Consider the following 23287-nt stretch of genomic DNA (forward strand, 5'->3'; position numbering starts at 1 on the left):
ACCCAAAGCATTACGCGCCGGGGGTGTAAAATTTTTGAATTTGAAGATCAGGGTAAATTTAACTTATTTTGTCTTATGTAAGTATCTTCTGAAATGAAACAATATGATATTTAGGTAAAATAAGAAAAATCTACACATCTTCATTCTGTTCAAAAGTTTACACCCCTGGCTCTTAATGCATCGTTTTCCTTCCGGAGCATCATTGACCATTTGAGCCTTTTATAATAGTTGCATATGCATCCCTTAATTGTCCTCAGTGTGAAAAGATCTCAAAATCATACAGTCATTGTTGGAAAGGATTCTAATACAAAAAAATGATGAAAAACCAAAGAATTTGTGGGGCCTGAAGGATTTTTCTGAACAACAGCGGGCACTTTAACTGTTCAGGACAAACAAGGGACTCATGAACAATCACTAAACAAAACAAACAAACAAGCAAAAACAGCTGGTGGGAACAACACAGGTAACCACACAGTAAGACTCAAGCTTATGTAAACTTCTGGGTCATTTGTGTAAATTTAACAATTTTTTTCTCTTGTGGATTGTATGAAAATGTCGTATGTGAAATATCTGATTTAGGTCAGTACTAAATTAAAAAAAAAAAAAAAAAAAACATTTTTTTATTTAGTATGATCCCTATTATTTTTGTAAAATAATTAACATTTTGCAGATTAGGCAAGGTGTATGATTAGGTAAGTTTTTTTTTTTTTTTTTTTTTTTTTTTTTTTTTTCTTCTTTTCCACATCAGTGTACACTCCATAAACCATATTGACGAAGCAAAAACTAATTTGCAGCTTTGCAAATTTATTAAAAAGGAAAATAAGTACATTACATAAGTATTCATACTCTTTTTCTGGGACACTTGAAATTTAGCTCAGGAGCATTCCAATATTGCTTGTAGATGTTACTACAGTTGCAGTGGAGTTAATCTATGGCACACTGAATGGGTATGATTTGGAAAGACCTTTTATTGAGGTGTGTCTAACAGCTGAAATTGCCAAGCCTTGAGGTGAAAAGAGCTACCTCTAAAGCTCAAAGGAAGGATTATGGTAAGATGCAGATCTAGGGAAGAGTTTGGAAAAAAAATTCCGCTGCATTGAATGATCACAGAAGCCTGTAGCCTCCTTTATCCTTAATGGAAGAAGTTTAGAACAACCAGTCAACGACTTAATATAGAAGAGTTCTCCTGGCCAAACTGAGCAATATATAGTGAATGGCCTTGGTTTGAGTGCACAGTAAAATCTGGTTCCAATCTATCTAGTTTTAAAAGTACACTGTTCGTGGTGTTGAATTGATAGTGTTAATATAGCACCTTACAGTGTAGAAAAATTACACTGCCAGTTTAAAGTGTTACTTACTATTGTTGTTCCCACGCGTTGGCAAACCTGGAAAATTAATGACTAATTTTCCAGTCCTGGAAAACATGGAAAATGAGAGAAAATGGAAAATGGCCTAGAAAATCTTTAATTGTCCTGGAAAATTATTATAAAAAAAGGAATTGTGTTGTCCTTTAGCCAAGCCCGAAACAAATAATGCTAGTAGTGGAAAATGTTCAAACTGCCATAAATCGTAACCGGCCAGTTTCTGTTCCAAACGTGCAGTCAGTCAAAGAGCAGTCAGCTCTTTTGTGTTATTTCAGCTGATCTCTGTTCTGGACATACACACAAACTGTATTGCAAGCATTTTTTCAAAATGTCATTTGTGTGGAAATATTACGAAGTCTGTAAACGGGACATTACCGAAGGCCGGAGACGCTGAAGACGAACGCAAAGAGGAGAAAGTACTGGAAGAGCAAGCTAATGCATGGAATATTGGAAGAAAATGCATAAAATTTAACTGGGGGGGTGTTTATAGTATATGAATGTATCTCTGAGGGTAACTCAGAAAAGCTTAGATGGTATTTTCTTTTCATCTTGCCACTGTATTATCCATATGAAAGTAGTATTTCTGGGTGCAGTGCTGCTTTGTTTACAGTGATAACCAGGGAAATGCTGTATCGTTCAATAGTTCCATAAGCACCACCTGCTGTCAGAGAGTCAATTTGTGCAAATTGGTCAAATTAGAGTTTCAACCAGTGTGCTTTTTTTGTTTACTGCAGATATTTTTTATGTAGCATAATTTCACATAGAATCTTTCTATGGTTCATAGGGCTGGACAATATGGCCAAAATGTATATCACGCTATATTTGTTAATTTTAGTCGATACAATATAATTCCAATATCGATATAAACAATATTTCAAAAAGTGTCAGAATTACTGCCTAGAATGCTCACAGCAGATGTCTATACAAACTTCTGAAAAATGAATTTGCCAATCTATGAAACCTCCTTCTATAAAACGATGTAATGTTTAAAAAAAAAAAAAATGGTACAAATAAATTAATGTTCACCTTTTATTTGTGTTTAGCCATACAAACAAGAAATGTGAAATCACCATCAAATAAACATAAGCCTTTCAGACTCACCTTATTATTAATATATTTAACTAAAGTACAGTATAACATAGGCTGATTATTCTTATAGATTGAAACAAAAGTGCTTCAGCCAGGATAAAGAATATGAAAAGTTCTGTGGAAAACAGAAAAAAAAAAGAGTGAGCAACAACGAAAACATGCTGCTGGACAAAGGGTTGTTGAAAATACCAAATTCTGCCAGTAAGAGGCGCTTTTCGGCAAAAACATCAGTTTCCCTGGTAACGGTTGTACACAAAGCACACTGGTAATGTATACTGAAATAATGAAAATCATATTGCTGTTATTGAAAAAAAATATATCGCGAAATATATTGATATTGAATTATTGTCCAGCCCTATCCTGATTAAAATGCAGTGGTTACCTCTAATTTTAAATGGCTACAGAAAGTTTGCCCTGTAATAGAGCAAAAAACATCTTGTTCATGTAGTCATATTTTCATTCTATCTATATCTCTTGCTTAAAAAAAAAATATTAACAAATACTAGCAAATTGACCATATGCACGAAACGTTCTTTAGAAAATCTTTTAAATCTTGTAATATTTTAAAGCCTTTATTATTTTTCAACTCTACAGTTGTGCAGTAAAATTCACTTCAAAGATTCTCTTTTCATTCATAAAAATTCACAGGGAAAACAATAACTTTTTAAGATGAAAATGACATGAAATTATAACCACATAACCCTTATAACCACAAGATGGCAGTAGAGGATCACTCATTGGCTGCAATGGTGCCGGTAACCCCGGTACCCAACAGGACTTTTTATTCTGTACTGTACTCTCTGTGTAATAACGAAAACATTTATTTAAGTGAAAAAAGAAGTCCCAAAATTCTCGATTTCAACATTTTAAACAATAGGGCCCTACAATCTTTTTTCTTTTTTTTCTCCAGAAATTCTTGTGTTTTAATTTTTCTATTAATTAAATGAAGGCATTATTTTTATTTTTATTATTATTTTTTTTTTTTTTATATATATATATATATATATATATATATATATATTATAGAAAATATTATGGTATGGGGGGTTAATATAATATAATAGTAGGGCAAACACTTGATACTGAACTGTGAACAATGAACTGTGATATGCAATGGCCAATCAGAGGTGTTTAAGTTAGTCAGAAACCACTTATTTTTCACCTGACCCTTTTAAAGCAACACTCAGTTGAAAATATTTGAAGGACACATGCCAATATTTTAAAATATTTTCTTTAATATTATTGTTAGCATAAATAATGAACTGATTTAATTTATTTTTATTTTCAAATAGGAAAATAAAAATATGTAATACTTCCAGTATAGTTTGTTTATTTTGCTATGGGACTGAAATTGATTCTGAAAGTAATTTGCTGTTATGTATAAGAGTTCATATTAAAGAGCTTTTTTTATAGTTAGGTCATGGCCATAAATGTATGTTTTTAAAGACTCCTCGAGAGCAGAATATGTTTCTTTAGGGCATTCTCCTTGTCTTTCATTCCCACCTAAATCAAAATAAAAATGTCCTGGAAATGTCTTGGAAAAGTCCTGGAAAATGATCGCCGAAAAAGAGTGGGAACCCTGTATGGGGTATTTAACACCCCCGGTGTTGTTTATACTAAAATAATAAAATACTCTCTTTCAGTGCAAAAAAAAAAAGAATAAATAAATAAATAATAATAAATCTATTGTATGGTGTTAATGTACAAGATCAGACATAAAATCAAGAGTCTTCAGACAGATGTATAAATAAAAAATTCCAGTGTTTATTTAACAAATGGGCAAAGTGGCAACTTTAAAGCATATACCAGATGTGTAGAGGTCAGTTTGTCAACCACATTCATTAAGTGTTGCACAGAAACATAAAATAGTTAAAATTTACCCAGACATGAACAAATATGACAGGTAGATTTAAACAAGATTGCAGCAATATACTTGTCAAGCATCCATAAGTGCTGTTCCTCTTTGTCCCATCAGCGAGCAGGTATGACTGTGTGGTCTCTTCTATGCAAACAAGGTGTTCTTCTTGTAAGTGCCTGCAGATCAATGACAAAAATAACACTCAAAGTAGGCTCTTGGTCTTTTTGGTCTTTGGTCTTATTTATATTAGTCTTTTGTATACAACCCATTTGGCAATATTTTCATGCAGACAATAGGTAGTGAAAGAAATGTCCAAATATACCCTTTTTGAAGATATGTTTTTCAGCTTGATATGAGAACATTTTTCCAAGTCACTCGCAGCCTTGCATCCACTTGCAGTTCATTGTATAAAGGGATTGAGTCTCTTCAGAAAATTTGGACTAAACCACTCAATTCATATGGATTAGTTTTATGATCACTTTATGAACTTCTTGAAGCATCAGAGTGGTAGTTGTGTAGACTGTCGATGGAAGGACATAAATGTCTCAGGTTTCATTTAAAATGTCTTTATTGGTGCTTTGAAAATGAATGAAAGTCTTGCAGGTTTGGATTGACAGAGAGTGAGAAATGATGACAATTTTTGGTCAACTAACCATTTATCTTTTTGCAGTTTGATATCTTAAATTAATAATTAGTACATTTCAGGAGTGAACATCAGCACAGCAGATATTGTTTGCTGCCCAGTGTGTTTTACATTTGTACTGCAAATCGAATAACATATAAGTGACACAGACTCACAATTCTGGTTTCATCTTCAGCATTCTGTTCCTTTCTTGAAGGGCTTCCATCATTTAGAAGAACAGTGTCAGTATGCTGAGAGCTGTCTTAAATACAGGTGTCAAAACGTAACCTTATTTGTATTTACATCCTTCATTCTAGGTTCATTCTAGGTTCAAATTAAAATTAGAGGCCTGAAACAATTTGGCCCGGTTTTTAGAGACAGGGCTTAGCTTAAGCGAGGACTAGGCCATAGTTCAATTAGGATTTTAAAGTAATTTTTATAAACATGCCTTAGAACAAACATTACTGGTGTGCATCTTGAGACAAAACATATTTCAAGAAACCGGGGGTTTAAGTATTTATTTATTTAGATTATTACATACATTTATACAATTTAAATAAGTAACACGAGTAATAAGGCATCTTAAAATGAATTTGCAGAAGGACTCCACCAATCTAAGCTTTTTGTCTGTGTGGCTAGATTCAATCCTCCCCTTAGTGAAGACTAGGGTTGCAAAGGGGTGGAAAATTTCCAGTGAATTTCCGGAGACTTTCTAAAAATACCTGGAAGATTCTAAAAAATCCTGTAAAGTTTCCAAAATTTCTAGGAATGTTTCCAAAATTTACTCGAAATGTTCCACTTTTTTGCAACCCTAGTGAAGACACATGAAAACCCACTTGAAATTTGCAAAGAAAAAAAAAGACTCATAGACGGTAAGTGCTCTCATGAACTTGAGTTTTAAGCATCATATATAGAGGAAACCAACCAGGCTACATATCACCTGCACAGTAACATCCCATTAGCAAAGTGTGGTAGTAGCAGCCTTGTGCTGTGGGGCTGTTTTGTAGTCTCAGCATCTTGGGGACTCAGTATGCTCAACACAGCAAAATGTATATATGCAGAGCATTCAGAACCATAGACTGGGCAGAAGGTTCACCCTCCAATGGGCCAGTTACCCTAAGCATACAGCTAAGACAGTTCAAGAGTGGCTAATGGACAACTGTGTGAATGCCCTTGAGTGGCCCAGTCAGAGCCTAGGCTTGAACCCAGACAAACATTTCTGGAGAAACCTGAAAATGTCAGCCCTCATCCAACCTGACAGAGCTAAAGAGGTGAGGAGAAGAATGGCAGATAATTGCCAAATGCAGATGTTACATCATACCCAAAAAGACTTGAGGCTGTAAAGGTGCTTTAAAATGACCGTGATTTTAATGGTACAAGACTATTAATTGGTTAAAGGTAAGTTTCCCTAAGTTCACCAGAACAAACCACAGCACAGAGATTGAAAGTATTAAATGATATTTTAATTTCAGTTGGTTCTGGTGATTCTGTGATTTTAGTTTTGTTAGATAAAGAAAAGACTGTGGGTATCCGAGGCATGGCTCTTGAATGGTTCAGATCATTTCTTTCTAATAGGACCTTTTCAGTTAATATCAGTCAATCATTTTCTAAATCTGCTCCATTGAATTGTGGTGTTCCCCAAGGTTCAATTCTCGGTCCAATTTTGTTCTTACTGTATATGTTGCCTTTAGGTTGTATTTTTCAAAGGCATGGAGTCTCTTTTCATTGTTTTGCGGACGATACTCAGGTGTATCTTCCTTTATGGAAACAGGACATATGAAAAATTACATCTCTTCTAAATTGTCTTAACCCTTTGAGTGGTGCGGTCCCACATATGGGATTCTAATTTCTGTGCCTCTGGGAGTAGGGTCCCACATATGGGATTTAGAATGTTCGGTCACGACATGCAACTGCCAAATTCCAACTGTTTTTTTGCGTGTTGGCTGGCGCTGAGCCAGAGAGAGACGCGAGCTGCACTTGTCATATAATCACAATTATGCAGTGTTTTCAACCAATTAACGTTTATTTTAGGTTTCAGACATTTAAATACACATATGTACTAGTAAAACAATACATTTAGAGTTTGTAAAATACAGCAATAACATTATTTTAAAATATTTTAAACTCACCAGTGAAAGACTTAATGAAGTTAAACAATAGATATCAGCAAATGTTTTACATTTAAATGATAGTAAGACTGAGATAATTTCGTTCAGAAACTCGAGTCTCAAGTCCTCTCTGATGTGGGGAACTTGGCTCCTTTCTCTAAATTAACAGTTAAGAATTTCGGGGTTCAGTTAGATGTCTCTCTGAAATTTGATAAACAGATTAACTTGGTGGTCAAGTCTTGTTTTTTTCATTTATGATTACTTGCTAAGGTAAAACTCATCCATGCCTTTATTTCTGTAAGACTGGACTACTGTAATTCTCTGTATGCGGGTGTGAGCCAATCATAGTGCAGAATACTGCTGCTAGATTACTGATGGGTGTTCGTAAACACCAGCATATAACACCTATTTTAGCCAATTTACATTGGCTTCCAATTCACGACAGGTTTGATTTTAAAGTACTTATTTTAATATATAATGTTCTACGTAATCTGGCACCCTCTTATTTAACTGACCTTTTACATGTACACAAGCCTCAAAGGAAAAACTGCTTTCCGGACCTAAGGGGAAATGATGATGAAAGTGATATTTGGCCGCTCCATCAAGGGTTGCGTGCTGAACATGGATTAGCCAAACCAGTACAGTGTGGAATATAAAAAAATATATATATATATATAAAAAAAAAATGCTTTCATGTGAAAAGTCCTAAATATACTCACAGCAAAGTTCTTCATTGTTCTTTGCTTATGGGTAAAAAAGAAGTTTAATATATGCAAATAGTGGTTTAAGACCTGTTGAGACTTAATACTCTCCTCCCATTAATTTTTGTGCATGAAAGGGAAACTCCTACAAATGCATATTTAATAAGACGCAAAAAAAAGTCTACCTATTAGTTTCAGAGACATTTTATTCACTTTATATTTTCATAACTTATATACGTTTTCATAAAGTTACTTACTTTACTTTCATTCAGTCACAAACTTAATTCCATAGAGGTCACAACTTGAAGGTGGACCAATCTATCCTAACGTTATTGCAAGTGGAATAAAGTTTTTTTTTTGTCTTGAGACACAGAAGACTTATTGGCATAATCAGAGTGGGCTGGCAGGCTCTATAATAGCCTTATATAATAGATATAAAGTTATATAAAGTTAAATATATAAAGTTATGAGAACATGATATACATCAACATTAACCCCCGGTTTCACAGACAAGGCTTGAGCCTAGTCCCAGACTAAAATGTAAGTCTGAGCTGTTCCAACTGAAAGAAACTTCTAGCTAGGATAGTTACAGTTTTAAAGTTGCCTGCCCAACACTAGTTAGAAAACTGGTTGTTTTGTGTGTTTTTTAAAACACAGAATACATTTTGGCCATGCATAGATATAACAAGAACCAAGGAGTTTTTAAATAAATATTTTTGAGTAGAATTTGAAGTACATATATCTTAACCCTAGGTAGTCCAATCAAATAATGATTCAAGAAAAAGAATGTGATATTGTTTGCGGGTGCATTCCGGATATACTGGAAAAGGAAGATCATGTTGAAAGCACTGCATTTGTTTATTTGTAGGTTGCGCTCTGCACATTTTAGCAAATGTAGTAGGTCATCTAGTATTTCAGAAAATAATACTTTACAACAAGGCTTGTACACTGCAACAAAATAATAACCAAGTTATTAATTATTCTTATCTTTTTAGGTTATTCATTTGATTGGTTTTATAAATGATATATATATATATATATATATATATATATATATATATAAGAACAGTACATGCTATAAAAATTGTCGTTCTTTGTTAGTTCATGATGCCTAATGCATTGACTAATGTATAGAACCTTACTGTAAAATGTTCATATTGTTCAAAAATTCATATTGTTTTTCATAGATCATATCTGAATGCTAGACTATACAAAATCTCTCTTTTTCTCTCTTTGCAGGCTATAGTCAGTGCAAATAAAGATGTCCGATAGTGTTGATATTGAAGAAAAGCCACCTGCCCCCCCTTTAAGAATGAACAGTAGTTCCCGTGACCCATCCTCAATACACAGTTCAAAACCACTTCCAATGGCTCCAGAGGAAAAGAACAAGAAAGCCCGTCTCAGGTCCATCTTTCCCGGGGGAGACAAAAGTATGTGCACCCAGGTGCCCTACACAGAATCTGTACACTTTAAAGGGGTCATCAGATGCTAAGTTCACTTTTACATGCTGTTTGAACATTAATGTGTGTTGGCAGTGTATGTGCAAATCTACCCTATAATGATAAAAATCCATGCAGTGTTTTTTAATTAATCTGTAAAAATACTATCCCCTTTTTCAAATCGAGCCATTTTAGATGCCTGTCGTTGTTGCGTCACACCCACAGAGGCCGCTCCCATGATAGTTGATTGACATTAGCGTCTTACCTAAGATCAGTTGTAACAGTCCAACCTTCATGTTTTGATCCCGGAGCAAGGATGTAAGTTAGACAAGAACTGAGCGATTGAGGTGTTGTGTTGCTGGATGTAATAATGAACGTAGTGGTCGTCATTTACTCCTGACACTTGAGCTGCTGAAGATGCAGAGGATTACGTTTGTTTGTGAAGGGAATGCACCTCCTGTTCTACATATATCCGTCTATGTTCCCGCGAATCATTCATGATCCAGCTTCACTTACAGCAGAAGTGAGTATAAGGGGTTTTTTTTATGAATCTTTGCGATCGCCTTTCCTAATAATGTGCCAGTTAGCAAGTTTAGAGGCTTAATGTAAATAAAGTATAAAGTAAATAAATGCTAAAGTAAACAGGCTGGTCAATCCACAGAGAGAAGAGAGGGGCGGGGCGAGCAGAGCTCATTTGCATTTAAAGCAGCCTCGACCAGAATGGGATAATTTTTGCAGAGCTGATTTTGGCAAGGTAAATAGGGTGTTGTTTTACACAACCATTGAGAATTTTTAACCAAAGTATATTATAGACTTTCCATTAAGACGCTAAAGAATCATATCAACTTGTGGAGTTGGGCATCGGATGACCCCTTTAACATTTTCTATGCTCACTTTAGAGGAAATATGTTAAATGTTTTTAAACATGGTAAAACGTGTTCAGAAGACTTGGAATATACAGTATAGTATAGCTTTCAATGTCTGTCATTTGTGTAACTTAACAGCCTTAGTCCCCATTCATTATTATTTCATAGAAGAAATCAGATTTTTCTTTCTTTCTTTTTTTTGTGTGTGTGTGTGTATGAATTAAAGAAAAACATATGGGTTTTAAGGGTGATTTTTTTTTTTTTTTTTTTTTGGCTGTGTTGTTCCTTTAACTAGCTTAATCTACGCTGGTCTAAGCAAACCAGCAGAGATGCCAAAGGGCTGCATTGTACCATTCAATCTAAATACTGTTTGATAAGCTCATCTAAACATGTTAAACATGTCTTTGTTCATCTATTCAACAGCCAATAAAAAGAAAGAGAAAGAGCGTCCAGAGATATCCCTGCCCTCTGATTTCGAGCACACCATCCATGTAGGCTTTGATGCAGTAACGGGGGAGTTCACTGTGAGTTTACCCAATCTCAGGTGTTTTTAGGTTTTGTGTATGTGTGTTTGAGAGTCGTTATTATCCGTGATGTATGGTTCATGTGGATGATATCCTTTTATAACAGTTGGTGTGTGTGTGTGTATGTACCAACATGTTAGATATTAGCATTAGTAATGAAAATCAGTATAATCAACCATAAAGAAGATGTTTAGAACAGTGTCATAATGGTAAATAGGGCTGGGCGATGTGGCTAAAAATATTATCACTGTATTTATTATTATTATTATTATTAATTATTATATTTTTTATTATTATTATGTTTTTCACATGTTTGTTAGACCTTGAGAATGAGCGTAAACATAACTTGAGTTGAGTAGAGATCGACCGATATATACATTTACTGATATTGTTTCCAATATTTAAGCATTTTACCATAATCGGTTATCAGTTTTGTAATATCGGATTCACTGATAAGCGCCGCCAAAAAAATCCTTGATATGTAGCTAGTTTATGCAGCTTTGAATCTAAGAAATAGAACTCACGAGTCACGTAACATAATCCGTCCTAATAAACACGTAAATTTGTCTTAATTAAATAATATACAGCCATGAATGAGCACATGTTGGAAATGAAAAAGCTGAATTTAATTCTCTCTGTGTTGTCTATATGCTCATCATTTTTTTCTTGAAGTCGGAGTCGGCTAAAATAATCCGTCAAGTCCTGTCCTAATAAAGACTTAACTTTGACTGAATTAAATAACACTGCCACGAATGAGCGCATGTTGGAAATAAAAGCGCTTAATTTTATTGTCTCTGTTGTGTATATTTTTAATCTCGTGAAGTCGCCTTCATTTTGCTGTTCAACTCCCCCGGTTGATTCTCAAGAAATGTTCCACCACAGCCACCACATGTAACCTTTTTAACAAGATTCACTTGTTTAAAACACCCTAAATTATTAACATTTACTATATAACTATTATTCCGCTAATAATGTTTATATATTAACCATTATTTTGGTTGTTTAAAGTGATAATATAGCTTTATTCCCACCAGATTTCTGATATTACTCATCAAACTAATCTGATTGATCTGATTGTTCGCTTTTATTCTATAACCGTGAGTGCAACGCCGTGCTGTGCGTTAGCATTAATAGGGACTTTAAGCAGCAGCCACGGATGGAACGGCAACGGCATTCCGACGTCATATTGCGCGTTCACGACTTTAACTGCCACTTCTTGACGTTCTACTGTAGTCGTCTACTACGGGAGAACAGCTGGTTTGCCGTAGTCTTTACAACGTCACAGATTAGGTAGATGTTACATTTTTATAGTATATACCACTGTAATTCCATCAGTATACGATTCTACCATTAGTCATTCATTTAATCTGTGTTGATATGTTTTAAATTTAAGCCAATTTTAACGATGTTTTCATTTGTACAAAGATATGTCTGCTGTTGGCATCAGCAACTAGTTGCTTAATGATTTTTACGTTCTCGGCTATGGCGGGGTTACAGCCTACTTCCGGTCATCGTAGCCGTTCCATTGGAAGCTGTTGCTTAAAGTCCCTATTCTGTTTGCCGGTGTTACGGTTTAACCATAGACTGTAAAAAACATGGACGTAGTGTCTGTGACGTCACCCGTAGGTTTCTGAAGAGCATTTTTGAAGCTCTTAGTGGGCGGGAGTCGGCCGTCACCATCTTGGAACGCGTCATTGCACGTCACTCTCGGATAATCAAAAATGGGCAAATAGGCGGGACGTGGGTGGAGTGTATGTACCAACATGTTAGATATTAGCATTAGTAATGAAAATCAGTATAATCAACCATAAAGAAGATGTTTAGAACAGTGTCATAATGGTAAATAGGGCTGGGCGATGTGGCTAAAAATATTATCACTGTATTTATTATTATTATTATTATTATTAATTATTATATTTTTTATTATTATTATGTTTTTCACATGTTTGTTAGACCTTGAGAATGAGCGTAAACATAACTTGAGTTGAGTAGAGATCGACCGATATATACATTTACTGATATTGTTTCCAATATTTAAGCATTTTACCATAATCGGTTATCAGTTTTGTAATATCGGATTCACTGATAAGCGCCGCCAAAAAAATCCTTGATATGTAGCTAGTTTATGCAGCTTTGAATCTAAGAAATAGAACTCACGAGTCACGTAACATAATCCGTCCTAATAAACACGTAAATTTGTCTTAATTAAATAATATACAGCCATGAATGAGCACATGTTGGAAATGAAAAAGCTGAATTTAATTCTCTCTGTGTTGTCTATATGCTCATCATTTTTTTCTTGAAGTCGGAGTCGGCTAAAATAATCCGTCAAGTCCTGTCCTAATAAAGACTTAACTTTGACTGAATTAAATAACACTGCCACGAATGAGCGCATGTTGGAAATAAAAGCGCTTAATTTTATTGTCTCTGTTGTGTATATTTTTAATCTCGTGAAGTCGCCTTCATTTTGCTGTTCAACTCCCCCGGTTGATTCTCAAGAAATGTTCCACCACAGCCACCACATGTAACCTTTTTAACAAGATTCACTTGTTTAAAACACCCTAAATTATTAACATTTACTATATAACTATTATTCCGCTAATAATGTTTATATATTAACCATTATTTTGGTTGTTTAAAGTGATAATATAGCTTTATTCCCACCAGATTTCTGATATTACTCATCAAACTAATCTGATTGATCTGATTGTTCGCTTTTATTCTATAACCGTGAGTGCAACGCCGTGCTGTGCGTTAGCATTAATAGGGACTTTAAGCAGCAGCCACGGATGGAACGGCAACGGCATTCCGACGTCATATTGCGCGTTCACGACTTTAACTGCCACTTCTTGACGTTCTACTGTAGTCGTCTACTACGGGAGAACAGCTGGTTTGCCGTAGTCTTTACAATGTCACAGATTAGGTAGATGTTACATTTTTATAGTATATACCACTGTAATTCCATCAGTATACGATTCTACCATTAGTCATTCATTTAATCTGTGTTGATATGTTTTAAATTTAAGCCAATTTTAACGATGTTTTCATTTGTACAAAGATATGTCTGCTGTTGGCATCAGCAACTAGTTGCTTAATGATTTTTACGTTCTCGGCTATGGCGGGGTTACAGCCTACTTCCGGTCATCGTAGCCGTTCCATTGGAAGCTGTTGCTTAAAGTCCCTATTCTGTTTGCCGGTGTTACGGTTTAACCATAGACTGTAAAAAACATGGACGTAGTGTCTGTGACGTCACCCGTAGGTTTCTGAAGAGCATTTTTGAAGCTCTTAGTGGGCGGGAGTCGGCCGTCACCATCTTGGAACGCGTCATTGCACGTCACTCTCGGATAATCAAAAATGGGCAAATAGGCGGGACGTGGGTGGAGCTGGTTGCTGAAACCACGCCCGCCTAGCGCGATGGTGGTGACAGCAGCGGCAATCCACCTGTCACTCAAGTGATCACGCCCTAAATTATGCAGAACTTTAAGGCTTAATATAAATTAAACGGAAGAGTTATGAGAAAATTCACCCCCCTCACACTTGACATGAAGGGCAAAATTAGCTATATAGACCAAAACCAATTTCTGTAGTCGAAAAGCTGCAAATTAATGCTGCACTTTGTAACGTGTTACTTTGTGACTTGTGTTCACTAGCAGAATAATTCTGAAAGTATTACATATATAAACGTTGTTTTCTGAGCTAATCACCTCACAGATATATGGGGATCTTTGTATACAATTAAGCCACTTTTTTGCTGTGACTTAAGGTAGCGTTAGTTGAATGTGTCTGTGTTTACTTGTGACCTCTGTGTTTGCTATAGCCTAATTTTACTTTTGCAATAAATTAACGTTATTTACAGTCAAATCGCTGCTTACAAATATTGCATTGTAAACATGTTAACTTGTCACTAGATATCACATTTGATAATAACAATATATAAAATCCGAACATTATTTTCCAATAGCCTACTACAGTAATTGTGACCTACTACAGAGGTTCATGCTCTTACATATTATAGCATGTTTTACACTTCAAGGGGCCCAACTATATTTAATAACCCCATGAAAATGTTTTTTTTAAAGGACATCAATCTAATAATTGAGTAATTCTAAAGTGACACAGAGATTGTGGGTCAAATAGAAATCAAGTTTCCAAAGTATTTCTACGAGAAAAAAGGCAAAACAATGTGGAAATAACGTCAAGTTTTTATATTAATTAAAGGAGACATCAGCTAGTGTCTGAAGAAAATGTACCATGTTTCTACTATAGTAAATATAGTTTAACGATAGGGTTTGTAATTAGACCACAGTAGCCACAAATTTACAGTTGTTTGAGACTCCATGAAAGGTACTTTAACATCATAAACCATAAAATGTAATATACTTTTACTTTAATATTAGTTTTCATAACAAGTAAACACAGGTCACAAGTTAACACGGGCACATTTTCTTGAATCAGCCAGTTGCATAATGTGACGCCGAAAGTAAAATCCTACTTGAATCAAGAAATCCGTGACTGACTTAGTGTAGTTCAGTAGCTGAATGTGTTCGTTAGTGTTGTCTAATAGTGTGACTTCTTTTTGCGTGTGTTCGAAACCCGTGCCAAACAAGCTTTTTTTATTTGGTTTCCGTACTTCAGCCGCTACGGGTCATCATACCAATAATTTGTGATCTTGACAAGAATACTAAAATCATGTAATGAGCAGGTGTGCGTTTATTAGACAGCTTAATATCACATCAGTTTGTGCTTTCAGAATCGGCGAATCTGCGGCGGTCGTTCCATCGCATCTGGAGTCGAGGACCTGAACCAGGAAGTTGGTCACCAGATAACACGGTCACCAGTTAAACCGTAACACCGGTTAGCCTACCATTCGCGGATCTATTCGCGTTTTTATTGCGTCTACTGCTGTTTTTCTTTTTTCTCTCACTCTCGCTGATTGTATGTTTTTATTCAATAACCGCGAGCGCAACTCCATGCTGTCCGTTAGCGTTCCGTTAGCTGCTTAGCCTGCTATTGGCATTTCCTTTCTCGTTTCTATTCGCGTCTACTACCGTTTTTTCTTTTTTTCTCTCGCTCCGTTGTTTTCTCCACCTGCCCTTCTCTTCACAAGTTCATCAAACAACAGTGGTGAGTTGGAATCATTCTACAATCACGGTGAGTAATGGCTTCTCCTATTATTGCAATATGCACCACCTGCTACATGTATAGCTTTTCTATCTCTGTTGGCAGTGAGGGATTTACATGTGATAAATGCAGGGAAATAGTTAAGCTGACAGAGAAGATTTCAGAACTAGAGACACGCATCCAAACTTTAATACAGGATAGTAAGAATGTGAGGGCCTTGGATGCGGCTTTGGATGCGACTTTGGATGCGACTAGCCCAGGGAGTCCTGTACATTGTTCGGTTCCAGTAACTAAGCCTTTGCAGCAGGGCAACTGGGTGACTGTAAGATAGCATAGTCGCGGGTCAAATCACCGCTCTTCCGTTCCGATCAGAACATCAAACAGGTTCTCCCCACTCAGTGACGCACCATTTACAAACCTGATGAAAGTGCTCTAGTTATTGGCGATTCTATTGTACGGAACGTGAAAATAGAGACACCAGCCACCATAGTCCAATGTTTACCGGGAGCCAGAGCGCCTGACATCTTGGCAAATTTAAAAGTGCTGGCTAATGCTAAATGTAAATTCAGTAAGATTGTTATTCACGTTGGCACTAATGATGTTCGACTTCGCAAGTTGGAGATGTCTAAAAATATTGTTGAAGAGGTGTGTGAACTTGCAAGTACGATGTCACACACTGTAATTTGCTCTGTTCCCCTCCCTGCTTATCATGGTGACAAGATACATAGCAGACTGTTATCACTAAATGGCTGGATGTCTAAGTGGTGCCCGCAGAATAACATGGGTTTCATAGACAATTGGACAAGTTTTTGGGGCAGACCTGACCTGTTGAAAAGAGATGGTCTTCATCCCTCCTTCATCTCTCTAGAAATGTGGCATATAGTCTTACAATTTGCACTATACTAACTGGGGCCCAGGTCAGGAAGCAGACAGACTGGCTAAATCGACCGTCTGCTAGTCGCCTCACATCACCGACATCAGTTAATTCTCAGCACATAGAGACTCTTTCACCTGGATATCATGCTATAGAGACTGTGTCTGTTCCCTGAGCTAGAAAATACAAAAAACGTCCAAACCAGTTTAGGCGTAATAATCTAACTGATGTTCAACAAATAAAAAATGTATATAATACAGAGAAACAAATGATAAAGCTTGGTTTATTGAATATCAGGTCCCTTTCTACAAAAGCGCTTTTTGTAAATAAAATGATCATTGATCATAACCTAGATGTGCTCTGTTTGACAGAAACCTGGCCTAAACCAGATGATTACATTATCTTAAATGAGTCTACCCCTCAAGATTACTGTTAGAAACATGAACCACGTCTGAAAAGGTAAAAGGGGAGGTGTTTCTACAACTTACAGCAATATTTTCAGTGTTTCTCAGAGAACGGGCTTCAAGTATAACTCTTTTGAATTAATGGTGCTTCATATAACATTATCCAGAGAAACAAGTGTTAATGATAAATCCCCCATGACATTTGTACTTGCTACTCTATACAGGCCACCAGGGCACCATACAGACTTTCTTAAAGAATTTGCTGATTTTCTATCTGAGTTAGTGTTGGCTACAGATAAAGTCTTAATAGTGGGTGACTTTAACACCCATGTTGATAATGAAAACGATGCACTGGGATCAGCTTTGGGGTTAGACAACACGTGTCAGGACCTACTCATTGTCGAAATCATACTCTAGACTTAATACTGTCACATGGAATTGATGTTAATGTCATTTAAAAATTCTGCAGCAGACCGACGTTATCTCAGATTATCTAGTCTCATGTATACCTCAGATAACTAAAACTGTAAATTCAACTCCTTGTTACAAGTATAGTAGAACCATCACTTCTACAACAAAAGGCTGCAACAAATTAGGCCCAACAAATTAATTAATTACAGACCAATCTTGAACCTCCCTTTTCTGTCAAATCTATTAGAAAAGGTAGTATCCTCACAATTATGTTCCTTCCTACAATAAAATGGTATCTGTGAGGATTTCCAGTCAGGTTTTAGACTCATTTTATAGTACTTTCATAGTACTGAGACTGCTCTTATTAGAGTTACAAATTATCTGCTCTTGTCATCCGATCGTGGTTGTATCTCTCTGTTAGTGCTACTGAATCTTAGTGCTGCGTTTGACACTGTTGACCACAAGATTCTCTTGAACAGACATGAAAATTATGTTGGCATTAGTGGTAGTGCATTGGCATGGTTCAAATCGTACTTATCTGACCACCGTCAATTCGTGGCAGTGAATGAAGAGGTATCGTATCGATCATAAGTGCAGTATGGAGTACCTCAAGGTTCAGTACTAGGGCCATTACTTTTCACGCTTTACATGTTACCCTTGGGAGATATCATCAGGAAACATGGTGTTAACTTTCACTGTTATGCTGATGATACTCAGCTCTATATTTGTTCGTGGCCAGGCGAAACATACCAATTTGAAAAACTAACAGATTGTGTAGTTGAGTTAAAAAAAAAAAAAAAAAAAAAACCCTGGATGATGAGTAATTTCTTACTGCTAAATTCTGAAAAGGTGCTAATTATTGGACCTTAAACCTCTGCGTGTAATAACCTAAAACACTGTCTAATACTTGATGGCTGTTCTGTCAATTCTTTGTCATCAGTTAGGAACCTACGTGTGCTATTTGATAGCAGTCTTTCCTTTTGAAAGCCACATCTCTAGCATTTGCAAAACCACAATTTTCCGTCTCAAAATATATCTAAATTATGACCTATGCTCTCAAAGTCAAATGCTGAAACATTAATTCATGCGTTAATGACCCAAGGTTAGATTATTTTAATGCTTTATTGGGTGGTTGTCTGCATGCTTAATAAACAAACTCCAGCTGGTCCAAAATGCATGACACTAAAGTATGACACTGTTAGCCCGGTTCTATCAACACTGCACTGGCTCCCTATTAAACATTGTATAGATTTTACAGTCTTGCTAATTACTTATAAAGCCCTGAATGGTTTAGCTCCTCAGTACCTGAGTGAGCTCTTATCACATTATAGTCCCTCACGTCCGCTGCGTTCTCAAAACTCTGGCAATTTGATAATACCTAGAATATCAAAATCAGCTGCGGGCGACAGATCATTTTCTTATTTAGCGCCCAAACTCTGGAACAATCTACCTAACACTGTTCGGGATGCAGACACACTCTGTCAGTTTAAATCTAGATTAATGACCCATCTCTTTAACCTGGTTTACAAATAACACATTAACACATTTCTAAAATTAAAATCCGTTAAAGGATTGTTAGGCTGCATTAATTTAGGTCAACCAGAACCGGGAACAGATCCCATAACACCCAATGTACTCAGTGCATCGTAAGAAGCATGACATCTACGCTAATATTAGTCTGTTTCTTTCTTATTCCGAGGTCACCTTAACCACCAGATCCAGTCTGTATCCAGCTCAGATGGTCACTGCAGTCCCCCGGATCCAGTCCGTACCCAGCCCAGATGGTGGATCGGCACCTAGACTGAGCCTGGTTTCTCCCAAGGTCTTTTCTCCATTCATTCACAGATGGAGTTTTGGTTCCTTGCTGCTGTCGCCTCTGGCTTGCTTAGTTGGGGACACTTAATTTTCAAACGATATTGTATACTATTTAAACTGAACTGAGCTGAATGATGACATCATTGAATTCAATGATGAACTGCCTTTAACTGGAAATTGAGTGTTTACTGTTGCCCTTTTGCATTATTGATGCACTATTTCCTATTTAATATTGTATAGCCGCTTTGTCACAATTCTGTATTGCAAAAAGCAGTATATAAATAAAGGTGACTTGACTTGACTAATACACATCTAAAAAAATATAGAACTCTATGGAAATTAATTATTTATTATCTCCGTGAGCGATCGCAGTTTGAATATAGTTCTGTGTAAACAGCGCTTTGTCAGAACGACAAAATATTAGTGATTCTGATATAACATACCAGTTTAGAAATGCAATAAAATATGATGTTTTGTTTGTTATATTTCAATATTTCAGAGAATATTATTTAGTGAATTAACATTATCCAGTGAGCTATTCTTCACTCTTTATATTAAACAGCTTATAAACCTGCTAAAACTGTAGTTTAAAATGAAGTTGATATGACTCCTGTACTTTTTCTTTTTTCCATTTGAAAACATTAGACATTCTACATTTGTTTTGCTTAGTGTTGCAGCTTATGCATTTTATAAATAAAAAGAAAATTATAAATAAAACGTTTTTATTGTTGTAATATGAAGATTAAGGAGGAAAAATCAAAGTGAAGTATGGACTTATTTCACTCAATCATTTATTTACTTTATAACAGTAGATAAATATTGGTTCTGCATGTCGGTTATCGGGCACATAAACATGCAAATAATTGGTATTGGTTATAAAAAATCTATATCGGTCGAGCTGAGACACTCCCACTCCATAGGAACTGAGGAATGCTGAAGTAACGTGTTATGAAGCAGCCAATAGTTACAAACAGCCATTGGTTCTAGCATTGAACAAGCACACTCGCTGGTGATTTGAAGAAAGTACTTTTTTTTTTTTTTTTTTTTTTTTTTTTTAATTTGCTGTCCTCTTAGGAGTCTAGCCAATAGTGGTATTTTATGAGGCTTGTTACAGTTTATGGTTATTGTTAGATATTAGATAGTTACACTATCGTTGCAGTTAGATAATGTGAGCAACACTTTACTATAATCAGATCCTATTGTCATATTTTAACAATTTTTGGTCTTTTTTTGCAAACTCATGCTGTACATAAAAAAACAAAAACAAAAAAAAAACAACGTTTTTTTTCACATTTTTTAAGTACATTTAAGTGTGGAATTAAGTCAGATTTAACTAATTAACTAATTTATGTAAAATGAACAAAGAAAATAAGTAAATTTAACTTGGACAGAGTTTGAACAGAGACAAGGTTTACTCTGCAATACTGTACATTTACATTTAGCAGATGCTTTTATTGGAGGCAGCTTACAAATGAGGACAAAAGAACAATAATAGCAAGGTTTTTTTATATAAAGAAAGCAAGCAGTTAGAAAATGAATAGAGTGCAAGTGTTAGTTAGAGTCAAGTGTTTTTTGTTTGTTTGTTTTTTAAATAAAAAATAAAACAAAGCTAAAAAAAAAAAAAAAAAAAGTGCTAGAATTAGAGGATCAAATAATGATGGAAGAGATGTGTTTTTAGCCATTTCTTGAAGATAGATAATGATTCAGCTGCTCGGACTGAGTTGGGCATGTCTTTCCACCAGGAGGGAACAGTTAATGTAAATGTCTGTGAAAGTGATTTAGTGCCTCTTTAGGATGGCACAATAATGCACCGTTCACTTGCAGAATGCAAGCTTCTAGAGGGGATGTAAGTCTGAAGTAGTGAATTTAGGTAAAGAGATGCAGACCCAGTGAGTAACAAAAGTATCTTTACTGCAAACATTTTATGCGAGGATCTATTGGTAGCCAGTTCAAATTGATGAACAGAATTGTGACGTGCATTCTTTTCGGCTCATTAAAGATTAATCTTGCAGCTGCATTCTGGATTAATTGTAGAGGTTTGATAGAACTGGCTTTGCATTGCAATAGTCCAATCTGGACAGAACAAGAGCTTGAACAAGGAGTTGTGTAGAATGTTCTGAAAGATAGGGCCTGATCTTCTTGATTTTGTATAAAGCAAATCTGCAGGACAAAACGCTTTTGGGACGCATTTAAATCCAATCACTCAAACCACTTCAGGAGGTGGTCTGGGCTGCATCCCAGACAAAACTAGACAAGTGTAAATGCATCTGGTTGTTGAAACCACATATGCAAATGTTGCTCCTCCCAAAATATTAACAAAATAAACCTGTGAGAGCATTTTATAGGCTGTATGGCATGTTATAGTCAGATATGACAGTGCTAATATAGCTGAAATAAAACTTTTTAACAAATCAGATAGATGTCCGATCAGAGAAAACGCATGAAGTGAACCCAATAAAGGCATGAACAGGCCCAATAAAGAATGGCAGATATTTAGGCCAAAGTGAGCAAAGATAAAAGTCTTTGTCATTATTTTATCTTTGTTATTAAAAAAAAAAAAAGAACAAAGATGCATATTACAAATAAACAGTGCTTTATTTTTCAGGTACAATCGGTGTATTTAGCAATAGCATTCAAGAAATTGGATTAACTAATATAAAAAGTGAAAGACTATATATACTTTTATGCTATATACATCAATTGTACATTGACAACCATATTAAAGTTCTTCAGTGGAGCAGTAAGTGATTTTCTCTCTTTGTGTTTTGTTGTTTTATTAACATTAAAAGAATAGTTCACCCCAAAATTTTAATTCTGCCATCCGTCTGTCAATTCCATCATAGTGTTTTATTTTTTATACCATCATTTACTCACTCTCAGGTTGCTTTAAACCTGAGTGAGTTTATTTTTTGAACTTTATCTATTTGATCATTTCCATTAATAAATTCAATGGGGACCAGCTACTGTTTGGTTTTGGACTTATTTTGTGTTTAGCACGAGAAAGAAATAAATACAGGTTTGGGACAACATGTAAGTGAGTAAATAATGATTATAATGTTTGGGTAAACTATCCACTTAATGACAAGCGGTAGCATGTTTAGTACAATTAGTCTGATGTCCCTTTCAAGTCAAGTCAAGTCAAGTCAAGCTTTATTGTCATTCCGCTATGTGTGGACATACAGTGGAATGAAATGTCATGTCTCACAGGACCACGGCGCTACATAAATAAACATAAACATGAACATAAATACACTAGATGTAGAAACAATTTTTTTAAACCTATACATGTAACTATACATATACTATAAATAATTGACTATACATACACATAACCTAAGACAGACTATACAAGTAGTTTACATAATAACTGTGCATGATAATGTGCATAAGAGGTATTTAAAGGTTAAGATACAAATAGTGCAAAAAGATTTGTGGTGCGTTGACAAGTAGACATTTGTGAGTCCTTATTAGGTCCTTGTAATGTTAATAAGTGTTAACAAGAAAGTGTCCGGTGCATAGTGTTGTGAATTTTTTCTTAGAGACCAGGAGACGTTTTTGGATATCTTGAAGCAGAAGTTTCCCTTTATTCAGATACTCGCTGCTTAGCTCTGCAGTCTTCAAAAAGTCGTCTGACAATATCTCAGCACAGCAAAGTATATAGGTTTGAAGGAGGCGGAGTACATAGAGGTGGAATCAATCTAAACAAAGCATGCAAATGTGGTACAGAAAATCAGCCCAGTAAAAGATTTTTCCCAGCCTTGATCTATTTAGCATACCAGTGTCATTCAAATGCAAAGGTGCTAAACAAAAGGCACAGTTGTACCTTGAGCTTAGACTTCACACTTAACTTGGGAAACCTGCCAGATGCTCAGGAAATGTATAAAGACAAAAGGTTACTGTCTCAGGGCTTGGGCTGTCTGCTAAATCACAATATACATAACCTTTTAGAAATTTGTAATCCAACAGAGAGAAAAGAGTGTTTCTACAGGTGGTTTGTCTAGCCCACTCACCTGTAGGTAGCACACTCAGAGGTGCACAGTGTTTTCTGTGTACATGTAGTGTTTATAGGAAAGTGTCTGGTGCATAAAGAG

The 23287-nt window shown here is 35.6% G+C and overlaps 1 protein-coding gene across 7 annotated transcripts in view; it reads left to right on the forward strand.

The window, feature by feature from the left end:
* The window catches only part of LOC127162623 (serine/threonine-protein kinase PAK 3), a 238896-nt gene that overhangs the window by 43411 nt on the left and 172198 nt on the right, over positions 1-23287 (forward strand). For 3 of the 7 annotated variants that reach the window (XM_051105420.1, XM_051105419.1, XM_051105421.1), the window contains 3 exons: positions 8982-9172; positions 10471-10571; positions 19081-19203. In XM_051105420.1, coding sequence (XP_050961377.1) covers positions 9004-9172; positions 10471-10571; positions 19081-19203 — 393 coding nt within the window. In that variant the 5' untranslated portion in view covers positions 8982-9003. Of the gene's footprint in view, positions 1-8981; positions 9173-10470; positions 10572-15678; positions 15723-19080; positions 19204-23287 lie in introns of those variants that run through there. The other 4 variants (XM_051105422.1, XM_051105423.1, XM_051105425.1 and 1 more) reach the window with 3 other exon arrangements.

Source organism: Labeo rohita, unplaced genomic scaffold (assembly GCF_022985175.1).
Source record: "Labeo rohita strain BAU-BD-2019 unplaced genomic scaffold, IGBB_LRoh.1.0 scaffold_99, whole genome shotgun sequence".
Lineage (NCBI taxonomy): Eukaryota > Metazoa > Chordata > Actinopteri > Cypriniformes > Cyprinidae > Labeo > Labeo rohita.